Source organism: Astatotilapia calliptera, chromosome 4 (genome assembly GCF_964374335.1).
Source record: "Astatotilapia calliptera chromosome 4, fAstCal68.1, whole genome shotgun sequence".
Taxonomy (NCBI): domain Eukaryota; kingdom Metazoa; phylum Chordata; class Actinopteri; order Cichliformes; family Cichlidae; genus Astatotilapia; species Astatotilapia calliptera.
In genome coordinates, this window is record NC_137425.1 from 5523765 (window position 1) to 5544548 (window position 20784).

At 39.3% G+C, this 20784-nt stretch overlaps 1 protein-coding gene, 1 long non-coding RNA gene and 1 other non-coding gene across 4 annotated transcripts; 2 read left to right on the forward strand and 1 right to left on the reverse strand.

Annotated features, from left to right (window-relative positions):
• The first annotated feature begins 656 nt into the window (after nucleotides 1–656).
• On the forward strand, nucleotides 657–3617 carry LOC113019980 (uncharacterized). The gene is made up of 3 exons (XR_003272127.2): nucleotides 657–926; nucleotides 1777–2003; nucleotides 2559–3617. It is a non-coding gene; the product is annotated as an uncharacterized LOC113019980 (long non-coding RNA).
• Nucleotides 3618–4709: 1092 nt separating this feature from the next.
• On the forward strand, nucleotides 4710–8050 carry LOC113020326 (uncharacterized). The gene is made up of 3 exons (XR_013908462.1): nucleotides 4710–4970; nucleotides 6776–7008; nucleotides 7205–8050. It is a non-coding gene; the product is annotated as an uncharacterized LOC113020326 (transcript).
• A 1456-nt stretch (nucleotides 8051–9506) lies between these two features.
• Nucleotides 9507–19984, reverse strand: prr14 (proline rich 14). 2 transcript variants are annotated; one of them, XM_080300127.1, is made up of 11 exons: nucleotides 19852–19984; nucleotides 18735–18763; nucleotides 18447–18636; nucleotides 16870–17032; nucleotides 16721–16786; nucleotides 16013–16053; nucleotides 12873–15725; nucleotides 12652–12793; nucleotides 12377–12486; nucleotides 11201–11269; nucleotides 9507–9878 (listed from the first exon to the last, which is right to left on the reverse strand). In XM_080300127.1, the coding sequence occupies exons 3-11, from the start codon at nucleotides 18587–18589 to the stop codon at nucleotides 9584–9586; spliced, it is 3882 nt and encodes a 1293-aa protein (XP_080156253.1). In that variant the 5' UTR covers nucleotides 18590–18636; nucleotides 18735–18763; nucleotides 19852–19984; the 3' UTR covers nucleotides 9507–9583. The 2 variants fall into 2 exon arrangements, with proteins under 2 accessions (XP_080156253.1, XP_080156254.1); XM_080300128.1 differs by lacking the exons at nucleotides 18447–18636; nucleotides 19852–19984 and having other exon boundaries at nucleotides 18735–18949.
• Between the last annotated feature and the right edge of the window lie 800 nt (nucleotides 19985–20784).

Consider the following 20784-nt stretch of genomic DNA (forward strand, 5'->3'; position numbering starts at 1 on the left):
AGCCACGATCGCCCCGTTGTAACATATTGGCAGTCTTTTTTTTTTCTTTTTTTTTTTGAAATGCCTGGCACTATGACACAAAACAAACAGCACCCTGATTGTAACGTCACGGCAGGTTTTTTAGTCTCAGGGAACAGCCGTATTTGTGTACAGTGGGTGGGGTCAATGTTGGAAAAATGCTCTCAGGTTGCATCAGTGTTTAAGAATGTATCTTATGCGAAGGTCAGAGAGTAGAGGGGGGGTCAGGAGACTGGAAAAAAGCAGGGTGTGTTAAAAGTGATTGATTCTGCTGTGATGAGCAGAAAGAAAATCAAGTGTACAATCAGAGGAAAGGGCAATTTAAAAATAGATAGCAGACTGGAATCTCAGGTTTACCTGAAGGCATTACAAGTTCTGACACACCTTTCTCAGCTCTTCTGGAATCTGGTATGAAATAAGAAACAGTTGTAAGTCTGTGCATTATGTATCAGTGCGACTACTGAGGAAGAGAAAGGAAAATCTAAACTGAAATAAAATATGAGAACTAACGCAACACTGTGAGGTAATAACAAGCTGACACATTTTATGAGTGGGAGTGGAGACGGGGGGGGGAAAGAGGGCAGGGCAGTAAAGGGGAAATGGGAGTGGAAGTCGCAAACAGAGTTTCACCAAAGGCTATTCTTCCTGTCATTCAACAGCTTGTGTAGAACAGGAACAGATCAGGTTTATGTCGTCTCTCTACAATCACAGTAGCGCTCTTTGGATGTCCATTTGTAAATATTTAACTGAAATCTTCACATATTAAAGGAAGGCAGCTCGAGTTGGAAAAGACCTGCTGACCATCTCAACAAGGCTTTGATATCACTCTGAGAAGAAGCCGGACAAACTTTGAACAAAGATCAGACTGAGGAGTGGATTCAGGACACTGCCTTTTAAAACTTGCTCAGGTTTGTACTTGATTTCAGCCTTTGAATGCGGTCTAAGTGGTTGTCATAGTGATTAAAAAAATCTTAGCTCCCTAGTTGTTAATACTCTGTTTGCCTTGTAGAACCACCTTTAAGATTTTAGTGTACAGCAGTGTTTGATCAAAGCTTACTTAATCGCCTCATGTTTACTGTTGTATTCCACTTCATGTGAAGGGTGGAGGACGGAGTTTTCTCCCTCTTCACTACAAATGATTCGCAGCCCTGCATGTGTAATATTACACTTGGCTCATACATTTTCTCATCTCTTACCAAAAAATGCACAATGTAGGTGTCGCCCGCCCGGCTCTTTTAAATCAGAGGCTAGATAAGTAACACTTCAGGCTTCAACTTGCCGTAACAACCTGCCCACCAAGCTAGTTTTTCAAGCTATTACTTTATTTTTTTATTTTTTAGTAACAGGGGAACACTGTTACGCACGCTGCTCACTGTATTGCAACATTCTTCAAAATATACTTTCTGTTTCTTATGGAAATACCCAGTCCTCACTCACATTCTCAAGAATACACTACATTTTTTTGCAGAGCGTGTTTAAACCCGTGGGAAACATTTATTTTAAATTCTTTTGAATCTGAATCGAAATTGTTTTGTTCAGTGGTGGAGAAAACCGGTTTACCTGAGCAGGGTTTGTCCTTTGAAAACAAACTAGTTCCTTAAAGTTGCTTTTATCTTGAAAAATCAAACATGTCTATCAAGCAGCCGTCAAACTGTCCGTTCAGTGTTTCTGTGCACACAAAATGTTTAAGCGTGTTTGAGATGTTCGTTTTTTGTCTTTTGGGTCAAACTTTCCCTAACTTTACGTCATATTTTGCAGAGATGTCAGAGTCATCCCAGAACCATCTAAACAACCTTGAAAGTCTTCCACTGACTACTGTAACAGGAACAGGTCTTCAACAACCCGAGGAAACCTGCAGTCAAGTAATCTGTGAGGACTCTACTGCGTCCTGCTGCAATGACAAGTACCACAGGAAACTGGCCGTCTGTAGCATCATCTGCGGGTTTTCCTGCTGCGGAGTCCCAGCTTTGATTTATTCTGTCAAGGTACTTTATTTTAAGTCATGTTCTGAGTACATGCAGGCGTCTCTTATGAGAATAACCATACTTAGATTAACTGTCATGGCTGGTTTGGGATGCTTTAGTCAAATTTTATCTGACACAAGACAAGGGCAAGTAATTCCTGTTGGAAACCAGATTTCTTCATGCAGCTCTTCTTCAATTTAAAAGAGTTTTTCAGCTCTACAATCACCTGTTCGTACAGGTGTGTTAAAAAACTTGCCCTAAACCAGGCACAGTGCAGTGAATGAGGGTATGATCCTCATGTTGTAAGAAAAGCAATGTTCTGCGGAAGTTATTATTCATAATGTGCACTCTGGATTTGTTTCCAATCCTATGAGAACAGCATCAGAGTGTGCAGCAAAAACACAGCTTCCACTTACACACAGCTCATTAATGAGAAACATCTTAACCTTCACATCTCCTCAGATCTACATATTCAATTATTATGTTCCCTTAGAATAAGAGAAACTGAAATAAAATGCTTCTTCTTTTTGATTTCATCTTTAAATGAAAAATATTGTCATGTGTTTACTTTAACAGGCTGAGGATGCTGAAAAAGCTGAGAAGGCCGAGCCGACGACAGACAGGAGAGCTCCAGAGTATTTAAGACAGGCCAAAAAATGGGGCATCATCTCCATCATGACGTGGGTTTCCGTTCTAGTGTCAGCTCCATTGCTGCTGGCACTGGGCTCATATCTCGCCACTTTGATTGACTGATCAACCTCAAAGGAGAACAGCCAGAGGAGTGTCTCTGCTGATGTTTAAGGAGACGGACAGTGGAGAGCAGGAAGCTGCTGAATCAATGGCTACGAACACCAAAGCTGTGGAGAAACTACAGGTTACATTAAATGGAAAAAGGCTGTCTTGGTTTTTCTTACGCTGAAATGGGTGCTGTCCTAATTTATACTTTTCTAGCTCCTTTAGTTTTTACACAAAGAACAAACATCTTTCAAAATAGTATTAAATGTCTAACAACTGTTTTTGTTATATGCTGTGATATTTATTAAACCATCTGTTGACCCGTGGACTATACGAACGTACATGTATATATTATAGATTGAAGACTAAAGCTGTTATATATAATATAAAGCTACTTAAATGTAAAGCTGCTCCCGTAAAGACTCAATCCTTAATATTCTTACAGTTATACTTTAACTTTCTTACTGTAGATGACTACAGATGCTATATAAGTTAATCAATCAATCAACAAGTCACTTTAAAATGAGGCAACTTGTGACTTTAGGATTGAGTCTCTACTGGAGATAAAATGCGAGGCAGTGATTGGGGCAGTGCTTTATCAGGACATTATGAGGTCCTGTTCTTGCTATTTTAGTTTATTAATGTCAAATGTATATATATGCTGCACTTTTATACAAACATTAACAAACAATTTTATAATAAAATGAGGAAACTTTTATGGTCTTCATCCACTTGAAACATTTTAACATGTACTCATTAAAAAAACGTTGCCATGGGATTATTGCATTGTTACAATATTTACTTCATTAATGTCAAATGTATATATATACATGTTGTACTTTTATACAAGCATTAACACAAGCTGTTTTCTAATAAAATGACAGATTTTTTATGCTTTGATTTGATTGAAGTATTTGTGCGTACAAAACAAAATATTTTAATAGTTTTACAGTATCTCATTATCATTTGACAAAGTTTTTTTTTTTAATGTATAGTGTTACTTGTACTGACCACATTCTTTTAATAGTTCAGTCTATCAGGGCATTTGGCGAGGTCACCCATGTGGCTGGGTGACTTTGGCTCCCACATTTGGGTGAAGGAGGACTTTCTCCTCATCAACAATTTATCTGGGGTTCATGCCTGTGGTTGTGTGAGGTGTAATCAGAAACTGGAACAGGAAAAACCAGTCCATGCAATCCAAGATTCCCGGGAGTCCGTCAGTAGTGACTGGACCCATTATGTGACCCATATATTGGCCAGCAAAACCTAGGTGGAGTCTGGACCATGAATGGCTAGACCACTCCCATGGATGGATTGGAGGTGGTGCCTGTATTTGGTTTCTCTGAAATTGAGAACCTACTTTTACCTTTTCCTCCAAAGAGCTCTGCATTCCCGGACACCACACTAATGATCTGGCAACGTTTTTTTTATTCAAGAAATGCCTGGATGAGCTTCATGCAGCACTTCGATCATCTGTGTTCATCCTGGGGTGGAACAATGACTCTGGAACCCCACATGATGCATCCATCTTGAACACCGAGCTCCTGCTGATGCTTGGCACAAGGTTTGCACCCTCCTGCTCAGCTGTTCCATTTCCTGTTTACTATGGTGTGATGAGAAAACCTAAACAAAAACATTTTATGATTTAATATAAACGTCCCAGTCACCAGAAATCTGTTTGTGCAGATTTATTAAACCTGGTAACACAAACTAGACCGAACTCAAGGAACTACCTCAAAATGTCACGACCTCTGGCCAAATCAGAACCATTCATGCACCTCGAATATCCAGCATATTGAAACACAAGTGACAGGTTACAGTCAGGGGTAAGGTAATATAGTACAGACTGTATTATGAATGACACACTTATTTTCCTACTTATTATAAAGCAATTTAGATAGAGCTGATTCAGATAACACGACCTTTCCTCTGGTGCCACCTTCAGATTCAACCAGTTACAGTCTTTATCAGGCGCGGCTTCATTCCTCATGCACAGTCCTGTCATTCAGAAACGTACATGGTAGAAGCACAGGTTTATGTCGTCATCCTACAACCAGGTGAACGGTGTTTGAATGACCATTTGTGGACATTTTTAAACTTCAACTGACACGTTTTAAAGGAAGACACGTCAGGTTACAGAAGGAGGAGAGAACATACCTGCTTATCATCTCATCAAGACTTCGATATCACCCTAAAAAGAAACCAGACAACCTTTGCTTCACTGAAGGAGTGACATCAGACCGAAGAAATCAGGTTTGTACTTTATTTAAAACCTTCTCAATCAACTCATGTTTACTGTAGTATTTCACTACATTTGAAGATACAGGCCATAATTTAATTGCTGTTTATTCACAGAACTGTGTAATATTACAGTCCAACACTCAGCTGATACTTTTTCTTGATTGCACCAGCCAATCAAGTTTTTCAAGTTTTTGGTTTGTTTTAGAGAGGAGGGAGTGTTTTTCTTTTGTTTTGTTTTTAGGTAACAGGGAACATGGATACCTATCATCCTCTTCATGTTACACTTTTCACGGGATACTTTTTATTTCCTGTGAAAATACCCACTCCCCCAAAAAATTCTCACACGCACTTAAGAAAATACACTACAAATTTTGCATATTTTGCAGAACATGTTTAGACTAGGGTGAAGAGAGGAGCGGTGCTGATCTGATGGTGGGAAAGGATGCTGGACTAACCTGGTGTACACGAACATATAGCAAGAGGGTGCTGGGAGGTGCTGGGAGCACCTGGTTCCACAAAGTCCTCAATTCAAACCTCCAGCAGAAATTTCAAAGGAGGCTGGAGGCATTAAGTCTAAATAGATACTGTTCTGCTCCTTCTTTGCTGATGGAGCTGTGGCCATAAGGTGGTTGTGGCCTTTTGGGGGGAAACCCCAAATCAGATGGAGGTGAAGAGAGCTGTCAAGCTGAAGAAGGGTCAAATCTGATTGGTTTGTGGGACTCAGGAGGCAGATAACGAGTGCCAGCACGCCAAGCCAGTGCAGCTCTATCAATAGCTTAAGGAGAAACTTGGGTGTGGGGGGAGTTTGGTCAGAGCATGGACAGGAGAACCTCAACTGAGCATATGGTGAGAAAGTAGAAGGAGTACTTTTAATGTCCTATATCCAAATTTTGCTTAGAGGAAAGAGAGTCTGGGAACAAGAGGGATGGCTCGTTCACTACTGTGGCTGAGTTCACCAAAGTAGTTAGAGATGTGCACGGGCAACATGAAATCTACCCCCATGAATTGACTTGTGTTATTATTACAGGTTATTATTCAGCTTTGGACACACCAGTGGGTAGTGCCCAAAATGAGCCTTCTTCCTTTTTGAATTTTATCTGAGCTCTCCTGTAGTGATGAAGTGAGAAGCTCAGTCATTCAGGAGGGACTGTCTACTAGCTGAGATGTTTGGGATATGTCCCAGTGGGTGGAGGCAGCTCCAGGATACACTGGAGAGATTATATTTCTCATCTGGCTTGGGAATGCCTCGGTATTCCCAGGGAAGAGGTGGTCACGGAGAGGGATGTTTAGACATGCAGAAGGCATTTCATATAAAATTCTTAAGTGGGATTTTGTACAGCCTTGTAGGAAATTAATTATTAAAGCTGCCCCAAGCCAACTCATTGTAACACAAGCCACATGGTCAGCAACAACAGTTCACCCCGAGCACTCCAGTTTCACAAAGGAAAGACTGATTTGAAAAATTAAGGACAATATAGCTAAAAGAATTAATACATAAAACCCTTTGATGATTATTTGGACTGTTCTGTCTGACTATTAATGCAGTGTGATGTATAAGTCAAAAAGCCAGAGCAATAACAAAATAAACATTTACCTAAGCAGGGTGAAACCAGCAGATAGAATGAAACCAGTTCCTTAAAACTCCTTTTTATCCTTTAAACAAACATTCTTATCAAGCAGCCACTGAAACCATTAACTTATCCTTCCAGTGCTGTTGTGCACACAGAATCCTTACATTGCTTAAAGTTGTCTAGCACAGCTTACCACGTCTTGTCTTTGAGTTTAAACTTTCTCTAACTTGACGGCATATTTTGCAGTGATGTCAGAGTCATATCAGTTAGATGCACCGATAGAGGAAGCGCTCCCGCTGAACTCTGTACCAGGAACAGGTGTTCAACAACCTGAGGACACTGGCAATCAAGTAATCTGTGTCGGTGAGGACTCTCCTGCGTCCTGCTGCAGTGACAAGTACCACAGGAAGCTGGCCATCTCTAGTATCATCTGCGGGTTCTCCTGCTTCGGAGTCCGAGCCTTGATTTATTCTGTAAAGGTAAGTTATTTTCTCTGCAGGCAGGCAACCTGCAGCAAACCAGCATTTGAAAACTTTCTTATGAGGATAAGCATGTTTATATTTGACAAACACCTTATCTGCTACATCTCTTTACAACTATATACACTAGTCATTCATCATGTTTGTTAGGCATGATCTTTAAATCAAAAGTATTGTCACATCTTTACTTCACCAGGCTGAGAATGCTGACAAAGCAGAGAAAGCCAAGCGGACAAGAGAAAGGAGAGCTGCAAAGTATTTAAGACAGGCCAAAAAATGGAGCATCATCTCCATCGTGACATGGGTTTCCATCCTGGTGTCAGCGTCTTTGACACTGGTATTACTGGTGCTGGTCCTATCAAACCTGGGCTTTGATTGACAAACCTCAGTGGAGCACATCCAGGGGAGTGTCTTTAAAGATTCTGATCAACTAGATCACTGAAGCTATGGAGTAACTAAAAGTTACAATAGCCTTAAAAATACTGACTTTGTTTAGCTTGTGCTGAATGCGCTCTAATCAGCCTTTACAAGAACAAACAAAGCTGAAAATCGTATTAAATGTATTAAAACTGTTTGTTATATGCTGTAATATTTATTTGACATTATATGGACATGTGGACAATTCCAACTGCAAATGTAAAAATCCAGCATTGCCTATAGTTACAGAACATGACACAATATTACACATATACATTTGTAAATCAAAGATTACACCTGTTACGCTCCAGTAATTACCCAAACTTTAATACTCTCCATTACACTTTAACTTCCTTACTGTAGATAACTACAGATATTAAGAAAGTTAATGAATCAATCAACAAGCCACTCAATTATAGCAAAGAATAACTTCAGGATTGAGTCTCTACCAGATATAAAATGCGTGGCAGTGATCGTGGCAGTGTTTCATCAGGACATTATGAGGTCCTGCTCTTGGTGTACCACATTGGCATTATTGCATTGTTACTGTATTCGCTTTATTAATGTCAAATGTATATATGCTGCACTTTTATACAAACATTAAACAATTTTATAATAAAATGACTTTTGTGCTCTGAGTTGCTGGAAACATTTTAACACGCACAGAAAAAACCCCCACCAATGATTACAAATGTGCAGACAAAACACCTATTTAAACACATTTTTACAGTTAAGGCAACCCCATTAACATTTGGCAAATATATAATAAACACATATAGGCTGTTTAATGATAAAATACTTGCAATGCAAATATAAACACCACGGAAAAACAGCAGTGGACACTTCCAGTAATCATTAGAAATGCTTACTGGAGAGTCATATTGTCTTTATGGCACATTTAATACAAAAGAAACCTCCACAGTTATGAAATCACGAACACAAACATTTCACTGAGGCTCTGCCCTGAGCTGAGTACAATGACGTATGCAGTCCAAACTACATGTAGACGACTGATTGTACAAAATGTGGTTGTGAAACCGAGTCCAGTGACTATGAATCTCCACCTGGCACCTTGAAGAGTAAATTGTATTCGGCATTTAGTTAATTAAAAAAAAAAAAATAATAATAATAATAATAATAATAGCTGCCTATATAACCACTTACAATGATGTGGTAAGGTCACAACATCTAAGGTGATTGACTGCTTTCTTCCAAAAACAGACAGCTGATTAGGATTCTGTGTATTAGGGCCATTCTCGGTGAATAGGCTAGCGAGGAAGTCGTAATCCACAAGAACACCAAAGATTAAATTCATAAATTTACAAGAAATTTTAAGGCTGGATCAATTTCATCATATCACAGACTGACACGAATAATTAAGAACTATATAAATGCTGGCAATTTAAGTCGAGAACCATATTATCATCCATCACCCAGACAGACAGAAACAAAACAAAATACAAATTGATCGCAGTTATGCGTTGGGTTTTGCTGCACCTCCTCACTGACATTTGCACCTAAGATTCGCTCTTTACATCTCTGGTGTAAAAACGTAGCCCATTCTTCCTTTGAGGTTATGATTTCAGGCTTTCAATTTTCTTAAAACTGTGACACTTTAATCTCCTTTCCCCCTAAACATAAAAATTTAAATCTCAGGTTTTTTTTTTTTTTTTTTTTAAAGTTGCACCTCAAATGGCCCAAATGCACTTGAAGAAATCTGACACAACGTGCATTATCACTTGTCAAACACACAGTTACTGTAAGTGAATGGCACTGAGTCACCCTGACAGGGAGTTTGGCTTTTCATATTGCTGATTTTTTTGCTGATGCTAACAGTTTTCATCCATCATGGACGGATCGTAACTAAAAGGAAGGGACAGCGACGGCAATGATTGAAAAACGACTTACTCTACACATTCTTAACCACGTTTATGAGGCAATACTTTTAACGGCGCTATCATGTACTGTTCTTCAACTTTCAGGCTACAAACGCTACAGAATAAACATTCTTCATTTAGAACTTGCCACCAAAACATTTATACAGACTGTGTTGACAAAAAGAGTTGCTGGCACACTCAATCTTCATGTTGAAATATTTATATAGACAGTATTATCTGGTTTTTAATGGCTGCCAAAACAGTCACCTGAGAGGCATCGGTCAGCTGTCTTTCTGATCATGAATCAGCCACAAATTGAGCTGATCCAGCTTCGCACAGAGCAGCGAGTCCACATCCTGCACGCTGAGGGACGGTTCGTCTTTAAGGAAGCCCCCTCGTCGGGTCCTGGAAGTGGAAATACCTGCTTTACTCACTCCGACAAGTGGCTTCTTTGGTTTTCTGACCTCGCCGACCTCCAGGAACTCTAAAAATCGTTTCACACGCCTCTGACCAAACCAGGACTCAGAGCCATTCCTGCGATTGAGAGGCACCTCCTCGAATATGGTTTCCAACCGGCTGAAATGCAAGTGAAAAATTCCAGTCAGGTCACTGAGGTAAAGCAGCAGAAAATTGATTACACACACAAACACACTCACCACACCTTTTCATTTCTAATAGAATGATTCAGCTGATTTAGATTATACGACTTTTCCTGTGGTGCCACCCTCTGGTTAGACTAAGCTTCTTTACTAAACTATACTGTGTCCCAAGCAGGATTTGATTAATGCAGCAAGTTTATACAAGATTGATAGTGATATTTCAAATATTAGGCAATACACAAAGAATATGAAAGTCTGAGAAGTAGTACAAATTTGACTAGGGCTGTGCGATATGACCAAAATTTCATATCTTGATATAAGACATTTATCGTCCCAATAACGATATAAGTCACAAAAATTGAACATTTTCTGTAAATTCTGTGACTCTCGGGCAGCTCGACTTGCGTGAAGTTTTTCCAGCTGGGCGTCGTGTACATGGAGTAGAGTGTTTTAACCGATGCATGAAACGATACATTTTTAGACATAAGTTGTAACGGCTGCTGTTTTTTTTGTGAGTATTTATTACACGGCGTGCTGCGGGGAAAAGCCTGTTCTAACGTTTGAGTCTAAGGTTTATTTTTTAGCACCTGGCGGCTCTTTTTTGCTTCTCATCCGTAAACACTCTGCATACTCTTTCATGCGATTCAGTTCATTTTGAAAAGTCTCAACAGGATCTTGAGCTTTATTGTGAAAGGTTTATGTGGAACATAAACAAGCGGACACGCGACGTTTTACCGTCGCTGTTGCTAACGACAAAGCATAAAAACGGACGCTTGTCCGTCAGTAGTGTGGTTATATTAAATATAAAAAAACGAGAGAACTTTAAGAAATTAATATAGCCACTGCAGTCACCATCAAAACAATGAAAAAAAAATATTGCCGTAAACAGTTTATTTTGCGACACAACGAAACAAACGATAGCGTAAAATGAAACGATAGATGTTTTAATATCATCATCCGATATATATATCGTTATATCTAACAGCCCTAAATTTGACTGTTTTTAAACTCTGTTTGACTTTAGCCATTTATTTGTTATAAATTCCTTCTTCTCCACGGCAAGCAAGCACCAACAACAGGACAAGCAAGCGTAGCACAGAGCTGCAGATCCTGCATCCTGGTGACAGTAAACAGCTGCTACAAATCAACAGAAGTCTGCAAAGCTGCCTGTAGGCTGTGAATAGGACCACAGCAGAATCTTATCTTTGCCTTAAGGAAAAGAGTGGCGATAAGACGTGAAGCAGACATATTCAGAAACGGAATAATTAAGGGAACAGTGGTTGCTTCTCTCAAACTTACCTTTCAGGGGGTTTGTTGAAATTCTTGTTGGTGTAAATTTCTTCCAAACTGAACTCCTTCTTTTTCAGCCTGTAATGTAACAGAACAAAAAGACAAACCACTGCTGGAGCATCTCTATTGATCAAAGAGACATCAATAGAACTCACATGTACTGAAATGCACTGACATAAATTTCCTTTCAGTGGTAGATCAGTCAGAATCTGTCCTACTTTTTTGTCCCAACTGAACTGGAGCTAGGAGAAATCAATGTTTTTTTGATTTTGAAGCAAACCATAGATCCTGAATTTACCAATATATATCAATTTTCTTCTGTGATTAATAAATCCCTCTGGGATAAAAAAAAAAAGTCTCTCTGATTCTGATATTGACATATTTTTAAAAAAAAAAAAAAAAAAAAAGGATAAAATTAATAAAATGAAAATTGCGATGCATTTACCCCAGTCTCATTTCACTCATTATTACATACTGCTCGTTTATAGCGAGCTACCCCTTTCACTGCAAGTTTTACTTCAAGTACACTTTCTCACACATATACTTAAGTCAAGATACACGCTTAAGTCAAGATACACGCTTAAGTCAAGATACACGCTTAAGTCAAGATACACGCTTAAGTCAAGATACACGCTTAAGTCAAGATACACGCTTAAGTCAAGATACACGCTTAAGTCAAGATACACGCTTAAGTCAAGATACACGCTTAAGTCAAGATACACGCTTAAGTCAAGATACACGCTTAAGTCAAGATACACGCTACATGCTAATTGAAATCAAAGCTTGCAAAATAAATAAATAAATCATCATCTGAGCTTTTTGTGCCCACAGTTAGCTTCCATCCTTCAAGTGTAAAAACGCACAACATAACAAAAGAAAAATGCTGGCAAAATATTAAATTTGTTAGTGTCTTAATCAACATGTTTAATAAATAGCACCATGTAATTAAAAAATATATATACACATTGTGTATGTATACACACACACACACACACACACACACACACACACACACACACACACACACACACACACACACACACACACACAGTATATGGGTTAGGGTTGAAGATATACACATATACACACGCACACATATATATAAAAACGTGTAACATAACTGATGCCTAGTGATGCTTGAAACAGTGAAATAAAACCTGATACCTATTTATATAGAGCACATACCTGATGGGTTTGGGCAGCCCCATGGGTGTGAGGTTATTTTGAGGCTTGGGTAAAGTTTTCCGAATTCTGATAGAAGACACCTTTCTTCGTTCCTCATGCTTTTGCTCCATCTGTTGAGATAAACAAAGAGATTAACGATTATTTAAAAATACAATAAAGCACAAATAACAGCAGTGATCTCAGAAAAGTATGGCTGAAAGTGGCAACTAACAAACTGTAAATTGTACTGTACACATCTGTAAATACCCCGTCACCTTATTTTAAATAACGTGTACCTTAATTTCAGAATCAGAGTGAGCCTTTTCCTCTCTTAGCCCACCATCTTCAAACTCCTGACTGGAAGAACTTGTCTCCTCGCCATCATCCTCCTCCTCACTCTGTTGTCTCCTCTCAGTCTCACACTCCAATGGATTCCCACTTCAGAGAAATTGAGAGTTAATATTAGCTTGGCATTAACACCTCCGAGCATACTACAGACTTTAACGAACAATGTTACCTGCTGCTAGAATCCATGGCAGCACCAGAGGAATCTGTTCTTGAATGGTGCCATGTGGAGGAGCTTAATGGGGATGTAAGAGATGAACCGGAGGAGGGAGCGGAAACATGGCTACAAGTGCTGAGACTGCCAGCAACTCCTTTGCTGTCAAACCTCTTAGAAAGGAAAGCCAGGGGGCTCGAAAGGAAGCAGGAAGCAAGAGCAGAGATGGAGGTGCTGGGGGAAAGTGCAATACTAGGAGACAGGTGATGAGTGACAGGGTCGTACAGGGTAGATCTTCTAGATGGGTACACCTCTTTACGAAGACACAGGGGGGCGATCTCCCTCTCCACCTCCACGCTGCAGACTGTGTGTCGTCGAGCCCGCCGCAGGGATTTCTGCGCCTGAGAGACAGAAGGACTGTGGGAGGACTGGTGTGATGTGAGAGCCCTGCTGGGATGTGGTGAGGTCCAAGTTGTGTCATGGGGATGGAGGCAGAGGATTTCTGGGCAAGAGTAGCTGCGTAACAGGCGGTGTGAGAAGTCGTTTTCTGATGAGCGTGCACCTGACGTTGCTAGATTTACATCATCCATTGTGACAGAGTTTGTCACCTCTTCACTTTTGCGTGTCCTACTGTGCAGAACTCGGCATTTTCTCCTTTGGTTATCTGCTTGCCTGGGCTTTATGTTAGCTCTTCTTGTGCTAGACCTTAGCTTAGAGAGACTGACACCCCCATCATTAAAAACTTCAGAGTCCGTGTGAAATATTTCTTCTGCCACAGAAGCTGAACTCTTTAGATTCTTCTGAGCGTGCCTATTATCAATATCATTGTTTAAAGGAGAGTCCACATGAAGTTGTGAAGGTGAAGGAAGGGGTTGGAAATTACTTTCAAAGGGAGTCATTTCAAAATATACAGTCTCCGTTGAGTTTTTACTTTTCCTTTCTTTAGACCGACTCTCTTGAAGGTTGATGACACATTGCTGTGTCTCTAGAGTCCTACTTGATACACATGATTGAGTAGCACCTCTAAGACCCTTTTTGGGTCTCTTAGACAGCTGGCTCAGCCCTCTTATCAAGTCCTTTCCTTTTTCAGCATGTTGAGAGGTATTAAAATCCTTAGGCACAAATTCCATTAGGCCCACTGACAGTACCGATGAGGTAGACACCAAAGAGCTGTCTGATTCTGTCACTGAACTTATCTGATTTGCCGATTTCCGTTTCTGTGGCTTCTTGTTAATATTCCTGCACTTACTTGTATTCTGGAGCTGCTTTATACAAGGACGGACAAGCGCTTTGGACGACGGCTCATCTTGGTTTGTAGAAGTGATTGCTACAGTAGTTTCAAGACCCATACTGGCATCAATATTTACATCAGAATTACTAATAACTATTCTGTTCTGCCTTTTGCATGAAGTAGTAGAGCTTGCTTTGATTTGGCAGCTCATGTGGTTGTCTTCTGCCACACCAGTGCTTTTATCCAGTGAACAAACCAACATAGCATCAGGGGAACTTTCAGTTTGCGAGTGCAACACAGCTTCATTGATTGTACCAAGCATTTCTTGACCAGATTTTCCTTTCCTAGTCGTTCTTGTTGACACAAAAACAGACTGTCTCTGTCTTCCAAGCTTCAGTGCTTCTTCATTAATTAACTCGATTTCTTCTCTCCCTGAAGCTGTGTTTGATAACTCTTGCTTTTGTGTAACTTTTGTATGTGTATCTGGTGTCATTCTTTTTCTTTTTACAGAGTCTTGGGAATGACAGTTCAGTTTCAACCCTCTCTTTTCTCTCACAAAACCAGAAACTGAACACTTGTCCTGATTTAGCCGCCACTCCTGTTGTTGCAGATCTAAAGTGGACCTCAGAGTCCTTTTATTAACACTGTCATCGAGACTCTTTTGGAGGTTTTCTTGAACCAAGCGGCAGCTTTCTTCAGTCTCCTTCTTTTCATCACCATCGGGCTGAAAACAGTCCATGCCAGGCTGAGGGTAAGAAACTGAGAAAGATGAAGACAGCATTTTTTCAGTGTCACCTGAGTCCAGGCTCTGGTAAGAAAGCTGCTTCTTACTGACCTCTGGGTCAGACTCTTCCTTGAAGTCAACCCTCTTCAAGCCAGATCTATTTCCTGCACGTTTTCTGGAAAGTGGTTTTAGACGAACAGAAGTCTTGAATTTCTGGTCCACCAAAACAATGCACATCTTTGACCTGGATTCACAAGAGGCACTTACACTTGCAGAGGACCGTAAAACGACAGAGGAGCCAACAGACTCTGAAACATCAAGTTGTGAGGGGCAGTGTGGCAAAGGCACTGAGGCAGGTGAGGTTTTTTCCTTCTGGTGTACTGCAAATTCATCAACGATTTCTGAACCTATTGTTGAATCCTCATCAAAATTTAATGTTTTAGAATATTTAGGAGAAACAGTTTGTGTGTTTTGTGCATCTCCTACATTAGTGAGCTCGTTTTGATCAGCTCTGCAGTGCTGATTCTCATTTTCACTTTGTCCTTCAGGATGAAGCGTACTGCTTGGCTCTGAACGCTCAACATCAGCTGTTCCATCAGCCTTTAGCTCATCGAGTCTGTCAGAATGGTCCACTGACGGTGGAGGACTGCTGGCTCGGAAAAGTTTAACAGGACTCATGACTATCTCTGTGAAACTGGCCATCTTTGACTTGAACGACTGAAACAATGGGCCGATCACCCATCCCTTTGGGGAATATGCATTTTCAACAGTGTGTCCAGCAGCCACATCCCCGCATGTATCCATGTCAGATTTGGCGGCATCAAGACTCTCTGGGACATTTTCATCCAACAGTTTAACAACATTTTCTCCTGGAGACAGATTTAATTTCTGCTCTGGGAGTTTTTGGTCCTTTTGCCTATGACAAACAAAAAAAAGTCAATTTTGATTTCCAGAGAAAGTCAGGAATTGTATAATATCCAAATATAATAACATAATAATCACAGAAATAGAGATTTCTACAGTACAGATAAATGCATTTCATTATCCATGTCATCAGTGATTTTCCCCCTGGAAAATCACTACAAATATTTTATTATTCACTTAATGAAGTTGTAAAAGATAAGATAAAAAAGAAGGCCTAAATCAAGACTACTAAATGCCAATGCACTATACATACTGTGAAAAATCATCAGTCACACTTACCTATTTTGCCAAGCTGCTGTAAAGCCAAAATCAAATCCATCCTGCAAAATAAGAACATAAATATTTTAGAAATAATTTGTAAACATTAAGGTGTGCTTGGCTGAGCATTTATACTAACAAGCTAACATTTAGCTGCTCCTTATAGAGGGAAAGATTTTCCATATAATGTTTTGCATAACTATAACAAATTATTGGGTCTCATGTCCCTCCTTCCTCCCCAGTTTTCCCTTCATATTTCATAAAAATAAATAAAATCACACTGCGTAGATTAAAATTAAGAGAAGCTCATTTTTAAAAATTTGGTGAGACAAAATCGGTTGTAAACAGCTGAGACCAAGTTTGGTAGCTCAGTAACCTATTTAGTTATAAGTGTTGGCTCTGGATTTAATTGTAATACAAATACTCTTCTGCAACGAAAACATTGTTACATTAAAAATCTGCGGTCTGCACAGTATTAGGTCACATTATAACACTCGATTGCTTGTCTATGTCGAATGCAGCAGACCATGAAGGAGGATTAAATCGCTCAATTAACCCTCACACCCAATTCACTGTACAGATCTACTGTACAGCGTCTGTATGCAGAGATTAGACACCGAAAAAAATATAACCGAGGACATGCAGACAGGCCGTCTCAGTTTGTCTTTTAATCTATTCCTTACAGAGCTATGTGATAAGAAAACGTATCTCAGAGAATCAGACAGTTACCTTGTTTTGGCTGTCGTGTGCATCTGTTCCTTCCACTCTCGACTGCTTAGATTGTGCCACTTGCACCTATAAATGAGAGAGATGGTGTGTTAACTGTGATTTATTTCATTACCTAAGACCATCAAAAAGACTTTATGTAAGAGTCCTACCATAATCCCACTCTCTCTTTGTCTCTTTGTGGGGGACGGATTCTGTTTAATCGGTCTCTGAGCCGCTTGACTGTCTGTGTTACTTTGTTTTTTAGGAGTCTGAGCTCGGATGCCTTGAATGCGACCACTCCTTCTGTGGCCAGATATTCCATCATGTGGACGGCTGTGAAAGGATAAAACAAGAAAAAAAAAGAAAAAAAGAAAAGAAACCCATTTATCCAAGTTATGATGAAAGACATGCAGTGTCACGGGAATAGAAAAGATGCGAAATCCAGCCTGCATAAATATGATAGCTACAAGGCCATCTGACAATTAAAGTTCAACATCCTAAACAAATTTTACACCAAACCAGGTTAACAGATTCTGCCATTTAAATACGTATAAAAACACAGATAATCCCACCTAAGCTCGTCTACCTGCAAGCTTCCACAGATCCACCTGCTGTCTGGAGAGGCTTTTTAAAGCTAAACACTAGTGGTTGTCTGCACTTTAGGGTGCGACAAAGCAAGTTCAACACTATAGCCAGGCTCTCTTTGCATTAGCTGCCTTGACAAAACCTAAAACTTAAGGCTGAAACAACAGGCATCACAACTGTGGGTATGAACGGTCTGTTAACCCAAGGTTCGTGCTTCACGGTCTGTGCAAGCTTGCATAAAAGAAGGCTTTTGATGTATTTTGATCAACCTTTTTTCACACAAAAAAGTGATGAACAGAAAATATATTTTCTATCAAGATAATTTTAAAAGTACATATAAAATGACAAAATGTAGTGATATTGCTGCAAAAGATGAGACAAAAAAAAAATCAATAATCTTGTGAATGAATGGTTTATTATATTTACTTTTCCACTCAACAGTGGATTAGAATTCTGAAACTTTAAGCATTTGAAATTACAGGCTGCTCAATGTGTTTAGATCTGATTCAGACCCATGTCCTGATGAAGGTGATATGGATATCACTTTAAACTATCACCTCATCCGAGTGAAATTTTTTTATTCAGTCAAGAGTATGGGCAGGGTTTGCATGGCTTTATTAGATGGTAAGGTTCAACAGGTTACTTGTATAAGATGAAGTCCTTCATAAGTTAATCTATATCACACTTTGAATCTGTGAAATTTTAAACTACAACTCTGATCATAACCTGCTCTGGCTAGGGAAAAAAAAAAAAAAAAAAAAGGAACCAACTTCGTGACATTGAAGACTAACTGGAAGCTTAACCCATTGCTTTTGATTCATACTACACCCCTCAGGTTAGGCAGATTGTGCCATTTATCCCAGGTGGCAGCTGAAGACACTTGGATTAAAAAACATCAGGATACTCAAATCTGCAAAATGCATCGCTGTATAGAAGCCCCTTAAATGCCACATATAAGATGAACATTAACACTATTAGTAACTAAAACTGTGAACATTTAAAGATATTAAAGGAATCTGTCATCATTTTAATCTGCGTAATCCCACTATGTGTCTACAGATCATAAAGTCATTGTTTCATAAAGAAAAAAAAGTGCCCTAATGCAAGAAGGGGAAATTATACAAAGAGCAAAATAAAGCAAGAGGTGCCAGGACAACTATACCTGGGAGTGATGGAGGAAAGGGAGAGGAAAGGTGGTGCAGGTTCACTGTGGGGAGGTGCACTACAGAAAGGGTTTGGGGGGATATCATCTTCATCCATTGGACAAACTATCTGAGTGAGTGAGTCAGAGGGATAAGTCAACATCCCCTTGCTCTCTCGCTCTCTTTTTCCCTCTCCTTGTCTGGCCTTCTCTGTAAATAACAATAATGGAAAATAAAACAAACATGCGGGGCACCAAAACAGCACATCATCATTTGAAAGTAAGTCTTGAAATGGATTTTTCACTTACTTTGCTAAACTCTGAGATGGGACTTTATTCTGCAATTGAAAAAAATAAAAAATAATAGCATAAGTTTTTAGAATATATACACAAAATGTCTGACAATAACATAGCATCACAGCAGAAGTCTAGATTTAATATCATATAAGGCCAGGAAAAAACACAGTTAAACAGAAATTTTGGATATTTGATATTATAGCCTACTAAATGATTAAATAAAAGCAACAAAACGTAGATAGGGGCAAGTACAAATAATATAGTTAACGTTAATACAATACAGCAATCACTGAAAACAATAATTGATTATTGTGCATTATAAAAATTCCTATCAACGTGGTGAAAAAAAGATTAATTTCTCGTAGTAATTTTATGCTTAGTTATGACGCAGAAATAATTAGATTTTAAGTGCAGCATTGGCCAGACGTGCAAATAAACGTTTGCTCACAGTACATCATTTTAAAATTGATAAACGCCAATTATAATAGTTGAAATTGCAACGATGCAATTAATATTATAATAAAAAGTACAATTGGAGGCAAACCCTCGGTTCTCAACCTTTGAATTTCAGCTCCCAATCTATGCCAGTCATTGTGGTTGGCATTCCGTATCCTTTCACTTGCGCCTCGAGTCCGTTAGAGAAAAGTTGTCTAAGCTTAGATCTAACATAAGTTGATAGAAACAAGAAAGCAGTAAAAGGGAAATGCACCGTAGTTTTATTGCTATTCCATCACGAAGGAATCCAGTCAGCGGTTTTAATCGAATGGAAACCATCAAAATTGGGTGAGGTCTACTTGCTGGAAATCACAGATTCACATTTAAACTTTTTATTTATGAGCCAACGAACGAAAACTACAGCAAATCTTGACTCAACCACTGAAATGGTTGTCGTAATAAAATACTGCGTTTTATCTGAAGTGGAGCCTTAAGACTACTCTGCCAACAATGCATGCCTTGGCTGACGCCGATATTCACAGTGTACGGCAGTCAGTTACGGCACCAGGCAATAGTCGTAGCCAAAGAACTGTCATCTCCAAAGGTTCGACCATTTTTTATCGGGGAGCTAAACTTCTGTTCGTAGTTTAGCCGCAAATTGTTATAGCAGCTAAACAGGATTAAAGAAACTTACCTGAAATGATAAGCTGGACCGCAGCGTAGCGAACTGACCTCACCGTAAACAAGACATGCAGTAGCGACGGCGCCCTGCAGTGACTCGAAGATGTTATCCGTTTGTACCAAACATCTTAGGCAGACGGATTGTCCAATCACAGCTCAACTTCTTTTCCGCCCGGAAAGTCCTGTTGAAATTTGACCAATCAGAAGAAGATCACAAGGGTCGTCGTTTGAGGGCAACCAATAGGAACGCAAAGACAAATGGCTGCAAAAATTATATTTTTAACGTCCTCGGGTGACCCAGTATCTTAAAAACCTACAATTGCGGCCAAATTGAATAAAATGAATATGGCATCGAATCAGAATGTTGTTCTTCAGGGTCAAAAAATATATTTAACAAATACGTTTTTAACCAGTTTAATTAATTTCTTTCTTTTACCTATGCTTTATCTGATAGTTATGAATGGTTGCTGTTTTTTCACTACTTATTAATGCAACAATAAGTAGCTTTGCTCGCATAATTTCATAAAAATACCAAATATTAGCATACCCCCCCCCCCCAAAAAAAATAAATATTCAGTTTAGTATAACGTGTGACATCTAACAGCAAACCGCTTCTTTTTCTTAGGTTTACTAAATAGTAACTCAGCTAATCGAACAGTTACTGCACCATCTTTCACCATCTTTTGTTACATGCACGCAAGTTGATCAGAGTTGGATTTTGGTTTTTCTACTTTCTACGTATATTCTTCTGTATGGAAAATGTGCATTTTCCACGGCAGAAGTATCTTAATAGTACCTGTAAAAATTCCTGTGTGACTTTATCAGTCTTGCACATGATTGTGGAGGGGTTTTGGCTCACTCTTCTTTTCAGTTCAGTGAGGATTGCCAGATTTGTTTACGCTTTAGCATTTTAATCAGATTGAGGTCTGGCCTTTGTCTGGGCCAC

Coding starts and splice junctions, on each gene's coding strand:
- prr14 (XM_080300127.1), bottom strand. CDS start 18,589: ATGTTGACTTATCCCTCTGACTCACTCACTCAGATAGTTTGTCCAATG. Junction 16,787..16,869: donor AAAGAGAGAGTGGGATTATG/GTAGGACTCTTA, acceptor TCTCATTTATAG/GTGCAAGTGGCACAATCTAA. Junction 16,054..16,720: donor CACACGACAGCCAAAACAAG/GTAACTGTCTGA, acceptor CTTATTTTGCAG/GATGGATTTGATTTTGGCTT.